The 25,623-nt window shown below is 38.7% G+C and overlaps 1 protein-coding gene across 5 annotated transcripts in view; it reads left to right on the top strand.

Annotated features, from left to right (window-relative positions):
• The window catches only part of Deup1 (deuterosome assembly protein 1), an 82,341-nt gene that overhangs the window by 29,225 nt on the left and 27,493 nt on the right, over positions 1–25,623 (top strand). For 4 of the 5 annotated variants that reach the window (XM_069989533.1, XM_069989530.1, XM_069989529.1 and 1 more), the window contains exons 6-10: positions 3,782–3,895; positions 5,526–5,768; positions 10,440–10,585; positions 17,732–17,837; positions 23,894–24,082. In XM_069989533.1, the coding sequence (XP_069845634.1) occupies positions 3,782–3,895; positions 5,526–5,768; positions 10,440–10,585; positions 17,732–17,837; positions 23,894–24,082 (798 nt within the window). The remainder of the gene's footprint in view (positions 1–3,781; positions 3,896–5,525; positions 5,769–10,439; positions 10,586–17,731; positions 17,838–23,893; positions 24,083–25,623) is intronic. The other variant, XM_069989532.1, reaches the window with a different exon arrangement.

The raw sequence follows: 25,623 nt of genomic DNA, 5'->3' as shown, positions 1-25,623 counted from the left end.
AAAAGCAACAAAAAAACCCTCTTGTTTCCATATAGTGAAGTTCATTTCAATTATCATCATTTTATATGGTCATATGTACATAGCTGTTGAGCTATTGTGATCCTCTAGTGCATACCTCTAGGTGTATACTAATTATTACAAATGAGGGCAACTATGGAGCCTACTTTTCTTTGGGTCTGGCTTACTTCACTGAATGTTATTTTTTCAAAGTCCATTTCCTTACGAATGGAGCAATGGTATTCTTTCTGATGGAAGCATAGAATTCCATTGTGTATATATACCACATTTTCCTGATGCATTCATCTACTGAAAGGCATCTGGGTTGATTCCATATCTTAGCTATAGTAAATAATGCTGCACGGTTGTGCTAGTAGCTTTAGTGTGGCTTTGTTTGTTCTCATTTGTGTAAGTGCCCAGGAGTGGAATTGCTGGGTCATAGGGGAGCTCTGTTTAGTCTTTTGATGAATCTTCATACTGTTTTCCAGAGAGGTTGAACAACTTTACATTCTCACCAACAGTTTTTTTTTCTTTCAAAGAATTTTTAAAAACAGGTAATTGTCCCAAATTCTCTCCTATCCACAGTCCCTGGTGGTTACAAGGTGTTTAATAGATATTACTGAACTCAGGATTGGAAACATCAATGCAGTGGGTTTTTTTTCTTTCATTTTTTTTATTGTGAGAATACCATACAGAGGAGTTACAATTACATGGGTAAGATAATGAGTACATTTCTTATCAAGCATTGTTGCCTTCTCTTTGTTTCCCCTTCCCATCCCTTCCCATACTCTCCCCTTCCCCACCCGATCCTCCCCCCACCAAAGTTGTAAAGTTCATTTTTCGACATAACGACTTGTACATCTCATTGTTGCAATGGGTCCACCTGTATCCCTAGTTAAACGATTTGTTTTTTCCCTTCCCCTCCACAAATTATACCAACATCAAATACAGTGAAAGCATGGGTTATACCGTGGGGGAGGGACATACAAAGCAACATAGAAATCATCTTATAAATATGTTAGAAACAATTGCATGAAAGGAAAAAAAAACAAAAAAAAATTTTGAATACTTATCTTGGGGTTCATTCCCCTAACATCAACTTATCTGACCTTTTCTTCTTGACTCAGACATATACTAGTTATTGCAAATAAGGGAAACCATGGGACCTATTTTTCTTTGGGCCTGGCTTACTTCACTTATAATTTTTTCCAAGTCTTTCCATTTCCTAACAAATGGGGCACTGTCATTCTTTCTGATGGGGGCATAGCATTCCATTGAATATATATATATATATATATATATATATATATATATATATATATGTGTGTGTGTGTGTGTATATATATATATATATATATATATATATATATATACCAATGCTTAACCTCTCTAGCCATAAAAGAAATGCAAATCAAAACAACACTGAGATACCACCTCACCCCAGTTAGAATGGCTATAATCAAGAACTCTAATAACAACAGTTTCTGGAGGGAATGTGGACAGAAGGGAACCTTACTGCATTGTTAGTGGGAATGTAAACTTGTTCAACCACTTTGGAAAGCAGTATGGAGGTTCTTCAGAAGACTCCCCATAGAGCTCCCCTATGACCCAGCAATTGGGCATTTACCCAAATGATCCAAAACAAGACCACACTAAAGCTACGAGCATGAATATGTGTACTGCAGCATTATTTACCATAGCTAAGATATGGAACCAACCCAGATGCCCTTCAGTAAATGAATGGATCAATACAGTGGTTTTATATAGTAATATATGGCCATGGACTTAATATCTACAAATTTGTTCCTAATCATATTATCTTCTTTGATAAGAAAAGTTTGAGTTCTAGGGTATGTGAACACCATGCTTTTGTTTGTATGTTGAGGGCAAATAAATGATGGCTGATACTTTGTCAGGCACTGTAGTAATAGAAAAGTAATAAAATGGAAAATCCTTAGCATTAAATTGCCTGAAACCTGGACAGAAAGAAAAGCCCTACGCAAAATTGAGAAGTAGTGAAATTTTCCTTGGTGCCTCCAAAGCTATAACCTTTGTTCATGTTATTAAGTTGTTAAGTAATTATCATATTTTATGACCACACTACTTAAACAAACACTTGAAGAATTAATTCCATCATTATTTCCCTAGGTGGCTCAGCTGGCACTGTCTAATTGAAGCTGCAGTGGGTTTTTCTGTTTCCAAGAATTAGTTGATGTTGGCTTTACCTTGGACAGTTTTGAAAGCCACAGTGGATAAAGTCTTTGTTCAGGCTGCTTTTATATAATAGCATGGACTGGCTATAAACAACAGCTCTGAAAGTTGGAAACCCAAATGCAAAGTCCTGGAATGGTCAGGTTCTGGTGTGGCCCTTTTCTTGGTTAGGAAACCAAGGCCGGTCATCTCCTCTTGTATCTGGAGAAGGAACAGGAGAAGCAGCTCATTTTATCTTTTATAAGAAGGATGCTAATCCCATTCATAACATCATAACACAATTACCGCCTAAAGCCCCAACCTCAGATTCCATCCCACCAGTCATTTGGAGGAGGAGAGAACATTCAGCTCACTTCCTTAAATAACAGGGGAGCATATTCCCTCACTGTAGGGAATGGAAGAATGGAAAAACTTCTGTTGAGAACTAAAAAGAAACTAGTTTTGATACCAAATGTTATTTAGAACTCTGTTATTATTAAGCACCATCTGTTATCAGAGAGATCTATGGCCTTTGTTGTTTGTTTTTGTGACAGTGTGGACTGAACTCATGGTCATCACAATTAGGCAGTAACTTCTGCCACTTGAGCCACAGCCCCAGTACTCATGCTTTAGTTTTTCAGAGAGGGTCTGGTGCTAACTTTGCCAGGGATTGGTTCAACCATGATCCTCCTGTTTCTATCTCTTAAAGAGATTCATGATTTTTGGTTTTTATTTTGTTGCTAGTACTGGGGCTTTGAATTAAGGACCTCAGGCTTCACCTCAGACCTCTAGGACTTGAGCCACACCTCCACTCTGACTCTTTACTAGTTATCTAGGATATGAATTTCATGGATTTGGCTGTTCCAACTGGCTAGCTTGGAGCTGAGATTCTCTGATCTCAGCCTCCTGAGGAGCAAGGATTGTGTGAGCCACAACATGCTTCAACAAATGAAGCATGGGCTGGTGGCAGCATAGCATAGTGGTAGAGTGCTTGCTGCAGATAGGAAGGTGCTCAGTTCTATCCTCAGGACTGTAGGGAAAAAATGCAGCTTCTGCTTGTTACAGCATTTAATATTTATACAACAATCAAGCTACAGACTCTAATGTTCCTGGCAAGAATTGAAAGATACAATTTCAACATCCTTAATTGAAATCATGAATGCTCCAAAATCTCAAACTTTTTGAGCATTGACATAATGCCCACAGTGGAGAGTCCACACCTTAACTTTTACAGTGGTGAGTTGCCACTAGAACACAGTTCACTAAAAAGTATCACATAAAACTACCTGCAGGTAACAGGTAAAAAGTCTATTAAAGAAAGAATTGTGTGGTTTCATTTGGGTAACATCGTGTTCAAACAAATATTCCAAAATCTGAAATGTGGGCACCCTTGTTACCAGGTGCTTCAGGTAAGAGATACTCAGCCTTTACTAGTAAATCCGGTGAATGATTTGGTACTTTATTTTTCTGGTTGTTTTTCTAAGAGGAAAAGAATGAATGAAAAGAATGAATTTTTCAGAATCAAGATGCATAAATGAAAGAAGCCTTACTACTAGGCTTTAAATGAATAATATTTGCCCCCACTTTTTCAAAGGAATTCAGAGCAAAGTCACGAGAATGGGACAAGCAAGAGATACTGTATCAGACTCACCTGGTTTCTTTAGATGCACAACAAAAGTTACTGTCTGAAAAATGCAATCAATTCCAGGTAAATTGTCTTATACTATTATCTAATGTTTTTAGAAACCTAGAGGCTAAATATACAACATTCAGTCTGTGATAGAAATGCAAACTGAGGTAAAATAACCAGACTAGGTCTAATGGTGGGTGCAGTCATTAATACTTGAAATAGCTGTAAAGGTGAATTACTTTACGCACCTGAAAACCTGATGGCCGTTAAAACTCCATTGTTGTTATGTCATTAAGTGAGTTGTATCTTCAGTTGGACATGGAGCTGCACCACTCTAATCCCAGCCCCTAGGAGGCAGAGGCAGGAGAATCACAAATTAGAAGATAGTCTGAACCACATAACAAAACTGTCTCAAAAATGTCATCTTCTAGAACTGCCTATTCATTCATGGCCCATTCTTTTGTGTTGAATTCTTACTGATGTGTGGAAGTTTTACACATTAAAAATTGTTAGTTGGCTACCAGTGTTTCATTCCTGTAATAGGAGGCTGAGATCAAAGGATCACTGTTTGAAGCCAGCCAAGGTAGGAAAGTTTGTGAGACTCTTATCTCCAATTCAAAGTCAGAAGAAGAAGTGTGGATCAAATGGTACAGTGCCAGCCTTGATTCAAAAAGCTAAGGGATAGTGCCCAGGCCCTGAGTTCAAGCCCCATTACCAATACACATAAAATTATTCATCCTTGTAATATGTACTAGTCAGCTTTTCCCCTTACAATCCAGCTGTTTCTGTTTCATTTTTGTCCACAGAGGTGTGAGGTGTTTTTCAACTATTGTATAACTGAATTCAGAATTACCCTCTTGTGATAGCTTCCAGCTTCCTCTTTTCTTTCTTGCTTAATAGGACCTCCCTTTCAAGCCACCTTCTCTGCTCTGCATCTTTGCAGTGGGTTACATACCATCTGACACTACATTATACAAGCCAAGCTCTGTTACCAAAACATATACTTGCTGGGTGCTGGTGGCTCACACCTGTAAAACAGAGCTACATGGCAAACTGAGATCTGAGGATTGTGGTTAAAAGCCAGCCCAGGCAGGAAAAGCATGTGAGACTCTTATTTCCAATTAACCACCAGAAAAAGCCAGAAGTGGAAGGATAGCTTAAGTGGTAGACAACTTCTCTTTATAAGCTACATTTGTCAGGCATTTTGTGATAGTGATGGAAAAATGACTAACCCATGGATCAACCAGGGAAGAATCACAAGGAATGATTCTAGATTGTCTACCCTTTCATGATTTCTTAACCATGAAATCTCTACTACAGGTCTTCTCCAAATGACAAGGCAGAGGACCAGAGAAAATGTGGGGACAGAGGATTGGATTTTAGGCATAGGTGTCTATAAGGAACTGTGTTCTAATGTACTGGTAGTACATTATTATCATGTTGTTGTGGAACTAAAAGCTTAAGGGACAGCACTCAAGTCCTGAGTTCAAGTCCCAGGCCTCACGCTCATGTGTATACACACACACACACACACACACACACACACACACACACACACACACACACACACACACACACACACACACACACACACACACAAAGTTAAGGATTATTTTTGCTAATTCTTTTCTTTCATTCTTAGGCTTTATGGAAGCTTCAATATAACATTCTTTATTCATTTAATTGATTCAGTTTTCACTTTTCTCAGAAACAGGCACAAAATTACCAATCCCAACTAAATGGTAAAAAACAGTACATGGAAGACAGCAGCTCTGAAATTCCTCGTCTGGCATGTGAATCGGACCCTGGTGCTGAAACCAGTGAAAGAGATGAATTCATTATTGAAAAATTAAAATCAGCTGTGAGCGAAATAGCACTGAGCAGAAATAAGTTACAAGATGAAAACCAGAAGCTTTTACAAGAACTGAAAATGTACCAAAGACAGTGCCAGGTGAAGGTTTTTACTTATTTCCCAACTTTCATTGCCCATGAGTTGTGTAAATCTTTTCTACAGAGTCACAGGGATGAGAAAGCTGGCTTTCTACTACATGTGGCAATTCAGTTCATTTTCATCTTCATAAGCATTCTCACTTTTTCAGGAATGCTGCAAGTTCTTTCCCCCTCTGGAGTGCACTTTGGTTCTGCAACAGCATGATAATAATGGATTACCAGTGCATTAGAACACAGTTCCTTATAGACACCTATGCCTAAAATCCAATCCTCTGTCCCCACTGTTTTCTCTGGTCCTCTGCTTCTTCATTCCCAGAAGCCTGTGGTAGAGATTTCATGGTTAGAAATTATCAAAGGTTAGACAATCTAGAATCATTCCTTGTGATTCTTCTCTGGCTGATTGATGGGTTAGTCATTTTTTCCATCACTATCACAAAATGCCTGACATATGTAGCCTATAAAGACAAAAGGTTTATTTGAGATTACAGTCCATACTTTTTGTCACTGTTGCCTTGGGCCTGTGATAAGGCAGAACGAATATTTGTGGCCAGGAAGCCAAACAGGGAATGAGGAAGAGGTGAGGAGCTCTACAGTACCCTGCAAAGCTATGTTATTGAAGGCTTCCCACTAAGCCCCCTTCCTAAGGTTCAACCACCTCCTAATACCAGGCCTCTGACATAGAGGTCTTTGGGCTAATATTTGTGTAAGTTTCCAGAGGAAGTTATATTTTACCAAAACTATATTTTATGAACTTTTTTAAATTTAAAAATAATTTTTGGGGGGGAAGGAGGGGGATGGAGAAGGATTGGGATTGGGGGGGAGGGGGGAGGCTGAGAAGGGATGTGAAGGGTAAACAAAGGAGGAGGCTGCAGTGCTTGGTAAGAAATGTACGCATTATCCTGCCCATGTAATTGTAACTCCTCTGTACAGTATGTTCACAAATAAAATAAAATTAAATAAAAAAAATAATTTTGGGATCTAGGAACATTATGTAAACAATGATTTTCCATCTTGTAGTTTTCAAAACAATCCACTATATATTAGGAAGTGAACCAAGATTAATCTGACCCATGTTTGGAAAAAGAAAAGATCTGTGATTCTAATGAAAATTGTTTTTTAAAAGTAACTTGCTTAAAAAAATTAAGATTTCTACTCTCAGGAAAATACTAAGTTTTTAAAAATTCATTTGGAAAATTTTTGAAAATAATGCCTTTTCCACATTTTATTTTATTTCCACATTTTATTCATATCTCATCCTTTTGTTTTAGGTAAAAACAAAGTGAAAAAAATCAAATTATTTATATGTGTTTGTTAACTTAAATGTTTAAAATCACTGCTGCTCTCAAATCATTAGGCAGATTTCTGACTAAACAGATGGGCCTTAAACTTGTTTTACAAAAGTTGTATTTGGCCAAATGGGAATAATTAGCAGTAAATAATAAGGCAACTATAATATTATATGAGAAATTCATCTTCTATTTTTCCAAAATTGCCATTTGACTGTGTTCCACATCTTGCACATGAATGCAGAAAAAAGTAATGCACTTTGAATTACTGCCATTCATTATATGTAACAGTTCCGTTAGCTTTCAACATGTTTTAACGGCAGCTGCATCTGAATTTTCCCATGGATCACATCTTCTCATTTGTCATTCTCCAACCTTGAAATGTATGTGTATATATTTTAATTCCATTGCACACACTATTTACCATGCTGTACCACACTCACCTTCTGAATGTGCAGGATTTTCCATGAGGATCTCATGAAAAAAAATAAACCATTGGCATTTTTCAAATATACCAGAATTGCTCATCTATTTTTGTCCTGGGGCTTGAACTCAGTCCCTTGCTGCTGTGTCCCTAAGCTGTTTTTGCTCAAGGCAAGTGCTCTACCAACTGAGCCACACCTCTATTTCAGCTTTTCTTTGACAGCTAATTGAAAATTAGAGGTTTCACAGACTTTCCTGTCTGGGCTGGCTTTGAACCATGATCCTCAGATCTCAGTCTCTTGAGTGGCTAGGATTAAAAATGTGAACCACTGGCACCCAGAAATTAACCTTTTCTGTTGGCTTGTTAATGTCTCATTAAGGCACTAGAGCAGCACTATTCAAGAAAAGCCTCAAATCCATTAGTTCCTATGTCAACTCAAGTCTCCTTATTCAAACTCAAAGTCAAAAAAATCTAAATTTATCAATATAAAAGTCCTTCAAATTTTTCATACATTTTTGTAACCAATTTATATAATGATATCAATTATAGTTTAATGCTTTTGCATATTCATCTGTCAAATTATTATCTGTATAAAGAAAAGTTTTAATATTAATATATATTCTCATGCCTTTGTAGCCATGGTAAGTAACTTTATTTCCCCTTAGTATATCTAAGTGTCACTGGTGGATATTATTGTCTAGGAAGAGTAAACAGACACATGCTTTTATTATCACATTGCAGAATTTCAACCAGCTCTAGCTTACTTTCCATTGCCCTGGGATTAGTAAGGGCCCCAGGAAAGGCAAGCCCACATTTCTACACATAGCTTCATGTTCCATGGCCATGACTATTGGTGTTGGTTGTGCTTTCTTTAATTGAGTAAAGTAGTGGATGCCACATAAAGTTAAATTCTTTCCCTACTATCTTATCTATCTATCTCAATAGCAGAGAGCAGCCAGATGCTACAGTAGCAAATAGTTCAACAGGGGCTGAGGAATTAGCTTAGTGGTAGAGTGCTTTCCTAACAGGCACTGAGGCCCTAGGTTCAATTCCCAGAGAAAACAATCAGCAATCAGGCCCAGAAACCAAGATTGCTCATATGGAGAAGCTAGAGGTAGTTTATAAACTTGTAAGTATGTGTATTAGGTGGTATACAAGTGTATACAAATGTATTAACTGAAATAAGGTAGATTCAAGGGAGAACTCAGAATAGAAAGGCAAAGGCAAAATTCAAAAAAAATAAAAACCAGAAAATGGGAACTTGGATGGGGTAGGGTCAGGAGAAAGGTAGATAAATTAAAAGAAGGGGGGAAGAGAGCATGCAGTCAAATAACAATGAGATGTACAAGACACTATGTTGAAAAACGAACTTTACAATTTAGGCGGGAAGTAGGGGGGAGTGTAGTTGTGGAGGTGGGGAGGGAAGGGATGGTAGGAGAAAAACAAAGGAGGAGGCAACAATGCTTGATAAGAAATGTACTCATTACCTTTCTCATGTAACTATAATCCCTCTGTACAGTATTTTCACAATAAAAAAACTTATTTTAAAAAATCAACCTATATCCTACAAAATTAAGAAAAGCAAGTAAAGAGGTAGGTTGGGAGGGGGTGAGTGAGAATGTTGAGAAGGGTGGCATTGATCAAGGTGCACTGTATTCATAAACTGCTTTGTTCAATGGCAACTCCTTTGTACAGCTAAAGGTAATAAAAAGAAAACATATTAATCATAAAAATAATTATTTTTTAAATTAGTAGGTATGAACCTGAAAAGGATATTCGACATTGCCTAACTGCATTTCTCCAATTGGCTAACTGTCCTGTTCCCTTTGTAAGCTTTCAAACCTTCACTTTCAAAATTTATTCCTTTTCCTGCCCCTTACCTTACTCCCACAATAAACAAATGATGTAAATATTTTGTTTGTTTTTGGAGTTTTGGAGTGAGGGGTGTGTGTGTGTGTGTGTGTGTGTGTGTGTGTGTGTGTGTGTGTGTGTGTGTGTGTGTGTGTGTGTGTGTGTGTGTGTGTGTGTGTGTGTGTGTGTGTGTGTGTGTGTGTGTGTGTGTGTGTGTGTGTGTGTGTGTTTTGGTATGGGGGTTTGAACTCAGGGCTTTATATTCTTACTTGGCTTTTTCGCTCAAAGCTGGCACTCTCCCATTTCAGCCACTCCTCCACTTCCACCTTTTTGCTTGTTAATTAGATATAAAACTTTTTTTGACTGGGATGGCTTTGACCTGAGATCCTCAGATCTTCAGCCTGCTTGAGTAGCTAGAATTATAGGTGTGAGCCACCAGCGATCCAACTGTTGATGCTATCTTTTATTCAGAAAAAAAAGGGCTAACAGATAGCTAGTTTGTTCATCTCTTCACATCCAGATGTAGAAATTGGTCAAAGGTTCATCTCCAGGGTCCTGCTTTTAGGAAGTTCTCTCCTTATCCATCCTACCAAGTAGCATCTGAGTTTGTCAAGTGCCTCTGGTGATCAAAACATGGCCCCCACAAACTCAGCACAGCTGCCACTGGTTTACAATGCATTGCTTTCCAATTTCACCATTATTCTGATGGCTTTTGTCAATGGGTGGCTTTCTCAAATGGAAAGTATTTTCATCAATTCAAATTTTACACATTTTTTTGAGCTTTTATGTTTCATTCTTTTAAGTATATATATATGTAAATATATCGCCATATTTATGTGATGATCAGTTGTGCTTGATTGTTCTTTATGCTGGATGACAGGCTTAGTGAGGACAGTTACATTATTTGGGTTCTCAGAGTGAGTAGAGCTCAGTAAATATTTGTTGAGTAAATGAATGATGGAATGGGTGGAATGCTGTAAGACAGAGCAAATAAAGACTAAATTTTAGTTCTTTTGAAAGAAATCTGGTTTATCAATGGTGGGTATTTTAAATGTATCATATGTAATAATGAAAAAAATGGGCATGAAATATTTTTCATATTTTTATTCAGGCCATGGAGGCGGGACTGTCAGAGGTGAAAAATGAGCTGCAGTCACGTGATGATCTCTTAAGAATTATAGAAATGGAACGACTGCAGTTACACAGAGAATTACTGAAAGTAGGGGAGTGCCAAAACATTCAAGAAAATAAAAAAAGGTATAGTCCTCATATCTGACAGTCTGAGAAAAACCATTCAAAACATGATGTTAATGTGTTTTAAGGATTTTGTGTTTGAGTCAGGTGCCAGTGGCTCAGGTCTGTAATTGTAGCTACTTGGGAGATGACGAAAGGAAGGATTGAGGTTTGAGGCCAGCTCAGATAGAAAGGACCACAAGACTCCTTCTCAACCTAGAGCTGGGCAAGGTAATGCATTCCTCTCATCCTAAGATATATGGAAAACTGACACAGAGGATCAAATCTCTAAGCCAGCCCAGCCCAGGCAGACAAGTATGAGCCATTCAACAGAGGGAGATTAGATACAGTGGCATTGTATGCACTACCCTCCCAACAACAGGAAGACTAAATAGAAAAAAAAAAGCGGGGGTAGAGATATGGTGTGGTATGGTATGGTTGAGCAGAGAAGTACCTGCCCAGCAATATAAGGTCTTAAGCTCAAACCCAAATACTGCAAAAAAATTGTACTTGCAACTAAAGTTAGTTTTTTATTACTATGCTGCTAACTGATAAAGTTTTAATATTCAAATGAATGATTATTTTATCTTCAAAATTAATGTTCTTACATAGAAAGTTTTGGAATGTTCTGATTTATGGCTACATCTGTCACACTGAGTCAAAGGTTGTCTTAAAACATTGATTCTTTAGGATATCAGTAATATAGAGTAAAGGCTATAAGATAAATCCCAAACATTGCCAGCTTTCCTTCAATCTGTGCTTTGATCTGAATTCTTGTGTTTCTTCATGCATTTGGCCAGTGAAACTCTTTCATTGCAGCAGACAATATACGTCCAGATATATATTATTTACAGATATTTCTGCAGCAAAATAATATTTATTCCATATATTTCAAAAGCTTTCTTCTGAGTGTCTGTCTGGCTGTGCTTTTTCACTTGTAGGTGATATAGTCTTTGCTTCCACCCTCCTCATTCTGTCATTTCCTTGAAGGGTTCTCGGGAAGACAAATTTTCTTCTTTAAAAATCAGACAGATCCTGTGTAGCCTGTAATCACACAGAAAGCAGGGACAGATGAGGGCTTTAAATGTCACACTAGTGAGGAGACAGTGGTGTGGTTCTCACATGGAGAACTTCCTCAGTCTCTGAAAGCTAATACCACACCAGTGAGGAGATTGAACAGTTGAATATCCAAATGCTGAAGGAGACTTTATTGGATAATAATCATTGTTTTAAAGGCAGTGTTTCTTTCTTCCAAGTTGAAGGACATGATGGCATTTCTTTATGGTTTGTTTACTTGTTGTTAAGGAACAACAAGTAGCACATGAAAGTTCCTGAGGATGGCCTGTGGTGTGGCTCAGGAAGGAGGCAGAACACCTGTTAGCCTGCTGGCACTGCTGGGCACTTTGTACCATGCAATGCATCATCATCACTGACAGTCATCTCCTGGACATTGTCTATGTGCAAGGTGCTGTTCCAGTGTAGTGAGTTGGTGAGTGATGTCGCTGCATGCACAAAGCAGAGATTTCTATGCCTGAAGACATAGGAGATACACATACTGAATGTGTCTCTGGTTGTACTGTGGTACTTGAAAGAGGCCACTTTTGAACCTCAAACATTGTCAGCTTTTTTCCAGAGTCTTGTACTGCTTCATGTATTTGGCCAATGCAGACTTTATTCTGCCAGTCTGTGCTCTCTGTTTAATATGCTTTTTCATTTGAGTGTCCAAATTACATCTTTGTTATCTGGAAGGGATCACTGAATTCTAGCATTCCAGGACCTGGTGAAATGTTGTCTACAAATCCTCCACAGCTGGCTCTGTGCTCCCCATGCTTACAGCTGGCACTGTGCTCTGTATGCTCAGCCCTCGCCTTCCCTACTACAGATTGCAAATCCTCTTTGTTCTCATGGTTGCCTTTAAGCTGCTTTGCTCTTCTGGCTTCTTGTATTTGGACTGTGTTTCTTCTTTTTTTTTTTTTTTTGTCGGTCGTGGCTTGAACTCTGGGCCTGAGCGCTGTCCCTCAGCTCTTCAGCTCAAAGGGAGCGCTCTACCACTTGAGCTACAGCGCCACTTCCGGTTTTCTGGTGGTTTATTGGAGATAGGAGTTTCATGGTCTCTCCTGCCCGGGCTGGCTTGGAACCGCGATCCTCAGATCTCAGCCTCCTGAGTAGCTAGGATTACAGGCGTGAGCCACCAGCGCCCGGCTCTGTGTTTCTTCTTTATGGTTGTGTTAAGGTGACTAAGTCCAGTCTACTAGTGTGAAAAAAAGTATTCTATTCACTTTGGAACCTTTCTCATCAAATGTTAAATTTTGTTAGTTGTAGAAGCACCTTGATCTGATATGTTTTACATAATTCAGAATAACAGCAATGTGCTTTTCCTATATGACAAATTATAATTCCTTTATCCATTTATATTAGCATGCTTATTCTTCTCTTAGCATCTGTCTATATTGGAGTTGGACATTTTTCCACTTCCCCATGGAGCTTTATGAGTTGTCGAGAGGATGTTAGCACTTAGTTCAGCCCTTTGTTCCTTGGAACTGACTGAGTGGAGAAAACAAGGAGTTCCATTTTTCACTTCTCCAAAATCATAGCACATGATTAAAAATCTAAGAATAATCTCAAAATGATGTTTTAGGCAATTCTAGATAAAATGGAAAATATTCAAATGATATCAAAGAAGACTGACAGTGTCTCACTGTAAGGGAAATGTACATTATTGTACAGAGAGTATATGTATTTATATACATGCAAACATAGGGATAAGATAGTAGACATAAAATTCTGAGTTTTCACGGTTAACAGTAGAGCAGTGAAAAATACACTGTGATGTATTTATGTGTCTAAATCTGGCCTCTAGGTACCTGTAACTCAGCAGAGGTATCATTGTGAATTTATATCTTAGGAAAATCCTTTATTTTCAATTCTTAAAATTTGTTATCTTTCCATCATTACTCAGATTTGTTTTGAGTGAACCTTACCAAAAAATATTTTGGAAACCTAACAACATTCCACTTGCAGTGGGGTATACACTGATTGTCCCAGACCCACAGCTGCATTTTAAACCAGCTTCTGATAGAAATCTGCTTTTAGAAATGCAAATAAAAACAACACTGAGGTACCACCTTACCCTAGTCAGAATGGCCCATATCCAAGGATCAACATTGTGAAAATGACAATACTTCCAAAAGCTATCTACAAATTCAATGTGATACCTATCAATATTCCAACCTCATTCTTCAAGGAAATAGAAGTAATTCAAAAAATCATATGGAACAATAAAAGACCCCAAATAGCAAAAATGATCCTTAACAGAAAGAACAGTGCTGGAGGAACATCAATACCAAATTTCAAACTCTACTACAAAGCCATAGTAATCAAAACAGCTTGGTACTGGCACAAAAACAGACCTGCGGAACAATGGAATAGAACTGAAAACCCACAAATGAATCCCAGACCTATAACCACCTAATCTCCGATAAGGGAGCTAAAAATATAGAATGGAAAAAAGACAGCCTCTTCAGTAAATGGTGCTGGCAAAATTGGTTAACTACTTGTAGAAAACTAAAGCTAGATCCTGATATATCACCCTGCACCAGAATCAACTCCAAATAGATCAAAGACCTCAAAGTCAAAGAAGACACCCTGAAAATATTACATGAAGGAATAGGAGAAACCCTAGGGCTCCTTGGCACAGGCTGAAATTTTCTTAATAGAGACCCAGAAGCACAACAAATCAAAGAAAGGTTGGACAAATGGGATTGCATGAAACTGCAGAGCTTCTGCATGGCAAAGGAGATAGCTAGCAAGATCAACAGGAAAGCCCATATGTTGAGAGAAGATCTTCACTAGCCATACAACAAAGGTCTCATATCTAAAATATACCTGGAACTCAAAAAATTAAATTCCACAACAATAAATTCTCAAAGAAACAACTGCCAGTAAATAAGTGGGCTAAAGACTTACAGAGAAACTTCTCTGAAGAGGAAAGAAGAATGGCCAATAGACACATGAAGAAATGCTCAACTTCTCTAGCCATAAAAGAAATGCAAATCAAAACAACATTGAGATACCACCTCACCCCAGTTAGAATGGCTATAATCAAGAACTCTAATAACAACAGATGCTGGAGGGGATGTGGCCAAAAGGGAACCCTATTGCATTGTTGGTGGGAGTGTGAACTTGTTCAACCACTTTGGAAAGCAGCATGGAGGTTCAAAAGACTCCACATAGAGTTCCCCTATGACCCAGCAATCCCACTTTTGGGCATTTACCCAAACAATCACAAACAAGGGTATACTAAAGCTATCAGCACAACTATGTTTATTGCAGCATTATTTACCATAGCTAAGATATGGAACCAACCCAGATGCCCCTCAGTAGAAGAATGGATCAAGAAAATGTGATTGTGTGTGTGTGTGTGTGTGTGTGTGTGTGTGTGTGTGTGTGTGTGTGTGTGTGTGTGTGTGTGTGTGTGTGTGTATGGAATTCTTTGCCTCCATCAGAAAGAATGACTTCGTCCCATTTGTTAGGAAATGGAAAGACTTGGAAAAAATTATATTAAGTGAAGTAAGCCAGGCCCAAAGAAACATAGGTTCCATGATTTCCCTTATTTGCAGTAACTAATATATATCTGGGACAAGTAGAAAACGTCAAAAGCTATGTACATTAGACCAGATAAGATGATGTTAAGTGAAATGAACCCCAAGATAGGGACACAAGTCGTTTTTTCTTTCTTGCTATTGTTTTTAACATACTTATAATGTACTATGTGATATTTTTGTTTCTTTTGTATGTTCTTCCCCCATGGTCCCATGGTATAACCCCTGTTTTCATTGTATTTGATTCTGGTGCCCTGCATCTTGTATATGTACTTTTCTAATTTGGGGAGAGGAAGGGAAAAAACGAAATGCTTAAATAGGGATGGAGGTTAACCCATTGTAACAATGAGAGGTACAGGACACTATGTTGAAAATGAACTTTACAATTTCAGGGGGGGGTGAGTCAGGGGAGTAGTTGGAGAGGTGGGAAGGAAGGGATGGTAAGGGAAAAACAAAGGAGGAGGAGGCAACAATGCTCGATAGGAAATGTACTCATTACCTTACTCATGTAACTATAACCAGTCCGTACAGTATTTTTACAATAAAAAATGTATTTAAAAAAATGGCCCACATCCTAAATTCAGCCAACAACAAATGCTCAAGGGGACGCAGAGAAAGAGGAGCTCTACTGCGTTGCTGATGGGAATGTACACTAATACAACCACTTTGGAAAGCAATCTGGAGGTACCTCAGAATACTAAATATAGACCTCCCTTATGATCCAGCCAAAGCACTCCTAGGCATCTACCCTGAGCAACAGGAACCAAGATACAAGGACACATGCAGCTCCATGTTCATTGCAGCACTGTTCACAATAGCCAAGATATGGAAACAACCCAGATGCCCACTACTGATGAGTGGATCCAAAAATTGTGATACCTATATACAATGGAGTATTATGCAGCCATTAGAAAGGACAAAATAATGGCATTTGCAGGGAAATGGATGGAACTAGAGAGAATCATTTTGAGCCAGGTAAGTCAAGAGCAAAGAGACAAACAGCATATGGTCTCCCAAATAGGTGGATGCTAAAGCCAAAATGCAAGGAGATATGACAAAGTAAATAGGACTTGAGAAACAAAGGACAACCACTCATTTTGTCAGATCATTGCTAAGTGACTCCATGTTCTTGACCACATATATGGGTGTGTGTGTGTGTGTGTGTGTGTGTGTGTGTGTGTGTGTGTGTGTGTGTATGCATGCAACAGAGAAAAGCTAGGAGGAGGATACAGAATCAGTGAGAAATGGGAAAATATACAACAGAGGGGCCCATCAGCTGCACTGGACATAGATGAAAATGAATGAAGCAACACAAAGACAGGGATGGGAAGGGAGGAAAGTAAAAGGAAAGAAATGTAAATATCATCTGATGTGGAAGAAATAATTGTATTGTCAAAGCTCATAGAATTCACAACTGTATAGACCATGATAATGACAATTTGCCTTGTGAAGGTTAAAATGTGTTTGTGACTTTAAGTATCACTATTCCACAATACTGTGAAATATGTGAAATTTATGCAATCACCTAATCTCAATTAATAAAAAGAAAAGTGAGAAAAGGGGTAAGTTAGGAGCGATGGGTGACAATGTTGTCAGACATTTTGTATTCATATACTGTTTTGTAGAATGGAAACTTCTTTGTACAACTACTTAAAAACAATAAAAAATGAAAGTTACTTTTCTCCAACCTGGTGAGCTTTATCTTCTAATGATTTTAATTTTATAGATTTACCTCATATGGAAGTGAACATTGCCTGCTGTACCTTCCCAAACTTCTTTATACAAGTTCCTGCTTCCTCTCTGCAGTACTAATATGGGGTTACAGTTCCATTTTTAATATGCATAGCCAAGAATAGTTGAATTTGAGCTCTCTCTGGGGCACTTGTCAGCTGTGATCATTTCTTTTTTTTTTTTTTTTGTCAGTCGTGGGGCTTGAACTCTGGGCCTGGGTGCTCATCAGATCAAGCTCTACCACTTGAGCTACTTCTGGTTTTCTGGTGGTTAACTGGAGACAAGAATCTCATGGCCTTTCCTGCCTGGGCTGGCTTTGAACCTCGATCCTCAGATCTCAGCCTCCTGAGTAGCTAGGATTACAGCTGTGAATTACTGGCGCCTGGCAGATGTGATCATTTCTGAGCACTTTTACATAGTAGTTGCTCCCCTTGGATGTCTCATGGCAGAATACTTTCCACAAAGCATCTAAAAGTTGGGTGTTTTTCTTAGAATGGGCTCCCAAGCTCTTTTATTCTAGAAAGCAATCTTTTCTTCTCATCCAAATATCTTGTAGACATACACAGTCCCAGTAGCAAGCTGATTTTTAATGTATTGAAGCTCCAGAGTCATTGCAAACTTTTTTCTATCAAAATCCCTTTCACTCAGTTAAAGACATAAATAGTTATTTGATCTGGATATATTAAGATTTGCAATTTCTGTAACTAGAAATGTTCCCAATGAAGTAATAATTGCTCTCTGCAATTATGATAATTTAGACAGCACCCTAAATTAACTATATAATCATAACAATTTATCAACTTAAGCCTCATTTGTTGCTTATTTTTTTAATTTGTAGACTTGAATCATCTTATGCAACTTCTCTGAAAGAACCAGAAAGGAAGAAGAAAGATCTGTTTTTAATGGTCTCAGATCAATCAGATCATGAAAAAGAATTAAACAAGGTATGGAAATAACGAGCTCCATTCTTCCAAGTCAACCTAAAGTCTTTGCATATAAGAAGTTAAAGAAATGTTCTCTCTCTCCTTTTGCTATTATAATTTTTCCTAAGATAATAATATTCCAAGATGATAATTATAACATTGCTCTCTGAAAATACAAGCCTTGGGTTATGTGTGCCTTGAGAGGGTGCACACAGGTGGAGTCATGGGGGTAGGGGGTGGCTGTGGGAAAGGTGGCCGAAAGCAAGGTGGACAGCACTGACCTTAGCACTCATGCATGTGTGCACCTGCCTCGGGAGCCTCATTAGTAGACTGTGATGAAGAAGAAATAAATCAATAATAGCTTCTCAGTGCATTGTTCTTACCATGTACCAGGACTCACACCTGTAATCCTAGCTTCTCAGGAGACTGTGATCTGAGGATCATGAATGGAAGCTAGAGAGGCATACAAACAAATCCAAGAGACTCTTTTCTCCAGGTAACAGATAGAAAGCCAAAATCAGAGTGGAAGCATGACTCTAGTCAAGCATCATCCTTGAGAGAGAAAGCCAAACAAGAGTGCCAAGTCCTGCACTAGCACAGAATATATTTATTTCTCCTTATAGTAAAATTCAGTAGTGTTTTCCATTCTGTTAGTTTGTCATGGATTCTAGATACTTATCAAGTCTTTATTTTTTATATTTTTATTATCTTTAAGTAATTGTACAAAGGAGTTGCCACTCAACAAAGCAGTATATGAGCCGGGCACCAGTGGCTCATGGCTGTAATCCTAGCTATTCAGGAAGCTGAGATCTGAGGATTGTGGTTCAAAGCCAGCCCGGGCAGGAAAGTCCGTGAAACTCTTATCTCCGATAAACCACCAGAAAACTGGAAGTGGCGCTGTAGCTCAAATGGTAGAATGCTAGCCTTGAGCTGAAGAGCTGAGGGACAGCGCTCAGGCCTAGAGTTCAAGCCCCATGACCAACAACAACAAAAAAAAGCAGTGTATGAATAATCGTCTTGATCAATGTCACCCCTTTCAACATTCTCACCCACCCCTTCCAACCCACCTGTTCCCTCACTTTCCTTAATTTTTTAGGTTATATATTGCATTTTTGCCATTTAACAAAGCAGTTTCTATATATAATGCATCTTGATATGTGCCATCCCTTCAACATCTTCATACCCCTTCATTTTTATTAATTTTGTGGTATATACAATGAATTCAAGTGCATTCGATTCCCTTCCCTGCCTTATAAGTCTACCCCTCTCCCCTTGGCCTCACCCCATTTCCTGGTACTTATTTTGTTCGGTTTTGACTTAGTTTTTCTAATAAATTCTGCATATAGTCAGTTATGCATCAGTTAAATTCGTTTATAACTGCTTGCATACCACCTAATGTCTTTACTTATAGACTTATAGGCACATTCTAGCTACCACAAATGAGGGAAAACATGCAACCTTTGTTTCTCTGAATCTGGCTTACTTCACTTAATATAAAATTTTCCAAGTCTTTCTATTTCCTTACAAATGGTACCATATCATATCATTCTTTCTGATGGATGAGGAGAATTCAATTACATATGTATATATATATATATATATATATATATATATATATATATATATATCACATTTTCTTGATACATTCACCCATTGAGGGGCATCCAGACTGATTCCATATCTTGGCTATGGTGAATAGTGCTGCAGTGAACATGGTTGTATTCATGGCTTTAATGTAGCCTTGTTTGTGCTCTATTTGATAAATACCTGGGGGCAGAATTGCTGAGTCATAGGGTAGTTCTATGTTAAGTTTTTTGAGGAACCTCCAGAGTGCTTTCCATAGTGGTTGAACAAGCTTATGTTCCCACTAAAAATATAATGCCAAATCCTCACCAGCATTTGCTATTGTTAGTTTTCTTGATAACAGCCATTCTAACTGAGGTGAGGTGGAATCTCAATGTTGTTTTGATTTGCATTTCCTTTATGGCTGAAGGTCTTGAACATTGCTTCATATGTCTATTGCCATTTTTACTTCTTCTGGGAAGTCTTTGTCAAGTCTTTAGATTTGAAAATCAAACAGAACATTCAGTGCTGTAAATTCTAAGTAGCTGTTACAAAGCTGAACGTGGCTTGGAATTATCATTTACTGTGTACCATGCTTAACATACAGGAAATGAATGTAAATATTTAGCGGACAAATTAACTAATACCAAGGCTAAGTTCTCCCATAATTGAAGATGGTCTTAAGTTGTTTTGATTGTATGAATCATCCAGCATTTGTGGAGCATGTCTTAGGGAAAACCAGCCTGAAGAATTCTATAGGAAATGCAGGGATGTGAAAGATCTGCCTGACAAAAAGCTTACTGTCAGAACTATCAAAATGTATTACAAATTATTCATCATCATTTCCCTTTTATTTTGGACACTTCAAGACTTCAAATCCAGTCATAATATTGAATGTATGAATGTGAAAATCGGGGGAAGCTGAGGTGGGAGAGATGGGACAGAATGATGAAGGGGTAACGTTGTTCAGGATGCACTGCGCTCCCAATGGACATATTGAATTGAAACTCCTTGGTAAACTACTTGAAGATAATAAAATAAATACCACATAGTCCCATAAAATGGGTTGATATATGCATATATATTACATATATGACATATATATATATACATACATATATATATATATATATATATATGTCTATGATAGGGCTTGAACTCAGGGCCTAGGCACTGCCAAGCTTTTTGCTCAAAGCTAGGGCTCTGCCACTTTGAGCCATAGCTCCCTTCCTTTACTGATATTTTTACCTTAAAAAATTGCTTTGTCCTAGTGAATGTGTTATGATTTTTAAATAATGATTAAAACCCCATACTGCTATGCTATGTGCTCATCGATTTTGATAGAGTAATAAAGCCTTGAATATTATAAAGAATTCACTAATTTCATGCCCATTGAGATGGAAGGCATGTGTGTGAGGCTCTTGGAGACTAGCAGCCAGGCAATACTGTGCAGGAAAGGTTACAGAAAAATGGAATATAAATAGCTAGAATTTCCAGGAAGTGTTTGTGAAGAACATTTTCATCCCATTGTTATAAAAACCAACAAGAGCCATGTGTTATGAATTCTGCCAGTGTTTTCTCTTTTCCCAGGACAGAGCTATTTTTAGTCATCTATTTAGTAATAAAACTCCCATTTTTTAATAAAGCTGAAAGTCATTCGAAGCTAGGTAAATTAATCTTATTTAGAAACAAGCTTTGTCATGTAGCAAACTGTTTTAATATCTAAGCATTTTATAAATAATGAAAGTAGATTTTTTTTTCATTTTAGTGCATTCTTTCCATTTACATTTTGTGAGTTCTGTTAAATCACATTTTTTTTTCTATTTTGCAATTTGCAAAATCCAGACCAGGACATACTACAGGACAATGCTGTTATTTAAAAAAAATAAATTGTAAGGAGAAAAATTGGAAACAGGAGAAACTCAAGAAAGGAGAAATTCAGTTGGCCTCCTTGAAAATCCCCTTAGCTTGGGGTGTTTGCCTTCCAGGCTCCTAAACTCTGCTTTGAGATGCCGCGTAACCAAGTTCCTTTCCCTCTACCCCGCCATTTCTTTCTATTCAGTCTTTCCCCCCATGCAGTAAATGGTAAAGTTAAGACCACATCATTTCTAGGGTTTTGTCCAACTTGGAAATTCTAAAACTGTTCATAAGAAGAGTAGAAACAGATGAGGGGTAGATGGCACAAGACCTGACTTGCCTCTTGGTAAGAAGTCATCCTGCTCTTGTGTTTTCCATGAAACACAGCTTATTCCAACATGTCAGTCATCTTCCATTAGGACACTGTGGAGCACAGGGGTAAGCTCACAGGTTCCAAAACCCAACTGCATGGGCTGGGAAGGTGGCTCAGTGGTAGAGCACTTGCCTTGCATGCCTGAGGTCCTGGGTTCAATTCCTCAGCACCACATAAGCAAAAAGAAAAAAGCCGGAAGTGGCGCTGTGGCTCAAGTGGTAGAGTGCTAGCCTTGAGCTGAAGAGCTGAGGGACAGCGCCCAGGCCCAGAGTTCAGGCCCCATGACTGGACCCCCCCCAAAATTAAAAATAAACCCAACTGCTGCCTTTCACCAGGAATGGGATGGGAAAATTACACACTTTGTTTTAATCAGAGAGATTGTGAGGCATGAATGAGTTGATTCATGTAAACTATATAAGAGAGACAGAGGGACAGAGGGACAAAGAAAGATGCAGACACACAGAGACTTTAACAGGTACATAAGCTGGTGCCAATGGCTCATGCCTGTAATCCAAGCTACTCAGGAAGCCAAGATCAGAGGATGGAGGTTTGAAGCTAGTCCAGGCAGGAAAGCCTGTGGGACTCTTATCTCCAATTAACCAGCAATAACCAGAAGTGAAGGTGTGAGGCTCAAGTGGTAGGATGCCAGCCGTGAGCAGAAATAACTAAGCAAGAGCACCAGACTCTGAGTTCAAGCCCTACTACTGGCATAAAAATAAAAGAATGAAAAGATATACATGCAATCTTAGTGTGTGGACCAAACTTAGGTATTAAGGCAATTAAACAACTTAAGGAACATTCACTACATTTTTGAGACAATTTTCAACTTGAATTCTGCTAGGACATTTGATGATATGAAAGAAGTGATTATTCTTAAGACATCCTAACCATATTCTGCCTGTTAGGAGACAGGAATGAATTGAGAGGGAGGAAGAGTGAGAGGGAGGGAGAGAGAAAGAAATGGAGAATGCGATTTAGAGAAAGAAATTATTCTTTTAGACTTACACACTGCATATTGAAAGCTGAAATGGAAATGTTCATTTTTCATCCTTGGATCAATTCATATACATCTCTGTGGCTGGCCTCAACTTGACCTCTCCAGCCTGGTTTCTCATAACCCAGTTATCCATCCACTCCACTTCTCTAAGTGTCTATTGCTCTCTCACTCGAGTCTTTACTATATTTTCTGCCTAGGAGCCTGGCTTCATCTCATCCTCTGGCTGCCTTCCACTCATCCTGTAATATTTGGCCTGTTAACCTCCCCTCTGGGCATCCAGCCTGACACCTGTCCCCAGGATAAGTTAAGCACCCCTCCCTCCTACATACTGGGAACATTGATTTCTACACTCTACTGTAATTGTCTTTTTCTGTTTCACACTAATGAATGATGATTTTTCTGAGAGCACTGACTTGTGTTTTATCTCTGAATCTAAGACTTGGAAACTGACAGTGGTTTCTATAAAGATGCTAGTAGCAGGACCAAGACCACATTGATAGGAAGAAGGGACAGAGGTGGGCTGTAAGCAATGAAAAGAACAGGGGTGCAGGACAGCTGTAGGTAGTAATGGGGATGGCCCACAGGTGAGCTATGGCAGAGGGTAAAGTGTAGACAGAGCTGGCTGTGTGGCTGCATTTGGAAGGATGATGGTGGAGAAGAAAACACCGCAGTTACCACACAAAAAGCTTCACCCACTTGAGATGACATGTGCTCTGCAGGTGGGCAGATGACACCTTTCAGTGGTCATAAGTTTTAAATGCCAGGTGATTCTGAAAAACATTATATTTTGTCAGCAAACAGCACAATATAACTTAGGATTTTAGAATACTGAATTTAGAGCTAGCAGTGCTAGGTTCCATACCAGCTCTGCCAGTCAGCTTTGAGCCAATTGCTTCACCCCGTTAGGCCATTTTTATCCCATGAAAAGTGCTTGATAGGGTGGGCATGGTGGTGCATGGATGAATCTCAGCCACTCAGGAGCTTGACATGCTGGGCATGATGAGGCACGCCTGAATCTTAGCCACTCAGGAGCTTGAGGCAAGAGATTGCATACAGCCTGAGCTATATGCAGTTCAATATACAATGTCCTTAGCAGACCACACAACAGAAAACAGAAATGAGAAATAAAATCTTGTAACTGGAAGGAAATGTAAATGACCCATTAAGTATCTGTTTTAAGTTTTGCTTTGATTATAAAAGGAAGGTACAGAGGAGCCTGCCAGTGCTTTTAGGATAGGAGAACTGGATCTAACTAGCAGAAGCTTAAAGCTGCTCTCTTATTTGCAGATAAGATATGAGGCGGAAGAGTACCACCGCTCTGAGCAGGAAAGAATGAAGAATGAAATCTCTGACTTGACGCAGGAGCTCCATCAGAAGGAGATCACCATAGCAACTGTCATGAAAAAAGCTTCCCTTCTTGAAAAACAGTTGAAGATGGAATTAGAAATAAAAGAAAAAATGTTAGCCAAACAACAGGTATGCAAGCAAGAAGGAGGCCCCTTTCCATGGCCCAGTCCTGCCAGGGGATCAGCACAGTGTTCATTGTTCACTGACTCAAGCAGCGCACCACTCCTTGTTCTTGTCAAAAATCACAGAAAGGCTTGTGGTGCCATGGAAATAGTGTTATGAAGCCACGTAACACCCATTAACACCCATGCAACACAGAAAATTTTCACCAAAAAGCAACAGAGAACTAGCTACTCAGGAGGCTGAGATCTGAGGATCACAATTCGAAGCCAGCCCCCTGCAGAAAACTCATAGCTCCCATTAACCACCAAAAGGTGAAAGTGGAACTGTGGCTCAAGTGTTAGAATGTCAGCAGCATTGAGTGAAAAAGTAAGGAACAGGCCCTGAGTTCAAGCCCCAGGACTGGCCCCCACACAAAAAAACATGTAGAAACATTAGGATGATGCCTGATGATATTAAACCTTCTCCTGTGATGTGTACACTGAACACAGAGCGCTGGTGTCCAGCACATTTTTGACTTATATTAAAAAGAAAAAAGATTCCAATTTTTCTTAAACATTTCTTACTCAGCATATGTTTCTTTTAGGGTATTGAAAATGGAAAATGGTACTAAGGAGGCTGAGCTCTAAGGATCACAGTTCAAAGCCAGCCCAGGCAGAAGTCCATGAGACTCAACTCGAATAAGCTACCCCAGAAAATCGGAAGTAGAACTGTGACTCAAGTGGTAGAGCACTAGCCTTGAGCAAAAAGAAAGCTTGGGACAGGGCCTTGGCTCTGAGTGAAGCCCCAGGACCAGCACACACACACACAAAAGATTAAAAATTGTTTTAAGCATGAAACTCAGTTCATACTTACTAAATATTTACTCCACATGTAGGATGGTTCCTGGAGAAAAGCGGCAATGGTAATTACTGCAAGTGAACTACATGCATGTGTGACTGGTTGCCTACTTTCTCTTCTCCTCCTCTCTCCCTCCTTTCTTCCTTCTTCCCTTTCTTCCTTCCTCCATTTTCTTCCTTCCTTGTTTTTTACATTCTCATAATCTTACTCATAATCAGATCAGTTAGTTGTCCACCCTCAATAGAGGCCACAGAGATTCTCAGCCTTTTCACTCCAATACTAGATGTTTTCAGAATGTGAGCACTTACTGAGAAAACCTCAATAACTTTCTAGGCAGGTGAGGATCACTTTATAAATAACATTTGTATATTATGGAAACAGAATAGGCTCTATCTTCATCCAGTTGTGAGCCTCAAACTGTGATTTATGTTTATAATACATAGGAAACCATGGACACCACATGATAGCAAGGCTTCCCTGAACAAAGTTCCCCTCTGTACTGTGCAGAGGACAGCAGCAGGGATCCAGGCAGATAGATTATGAATGATTCTTACTATCACTTTCATATTCTTTTTAAAAATTAGCTTACAGTAGTAATACAGGGGCAGGGATTTCATTGTGGCAACTCGACATGTTTACACCAATCTATCTCACCCTCTCTATAACATTCTTATTTTTTTTAGACTACCAGTGAATATATATTTTACTAT

Source organism: Dipodomys merriami, unplaced genomic scaffold, assembly GCF_024711535.1.
Source record: "Dipodomys merriami isolate MVZ:Mamm:240054 unplaced genomic scaffold, mDipMer1.0.p SCAF_38, whole genome shotgun sequence".
In the NCBI taxonomy this organism is placed as follows: domain Eukaryota; kingdom Metazoa; phylum Chordata; class Mammalia; order Rodentia; family Heteromyidae; genus Dipodomys; species Dipodomys merriami.
The sequence above is the reverse complement of the archived record's forward strand: the minus strand, read 5'-3'. Positions and strand labels throughout refer to the sequence as shown.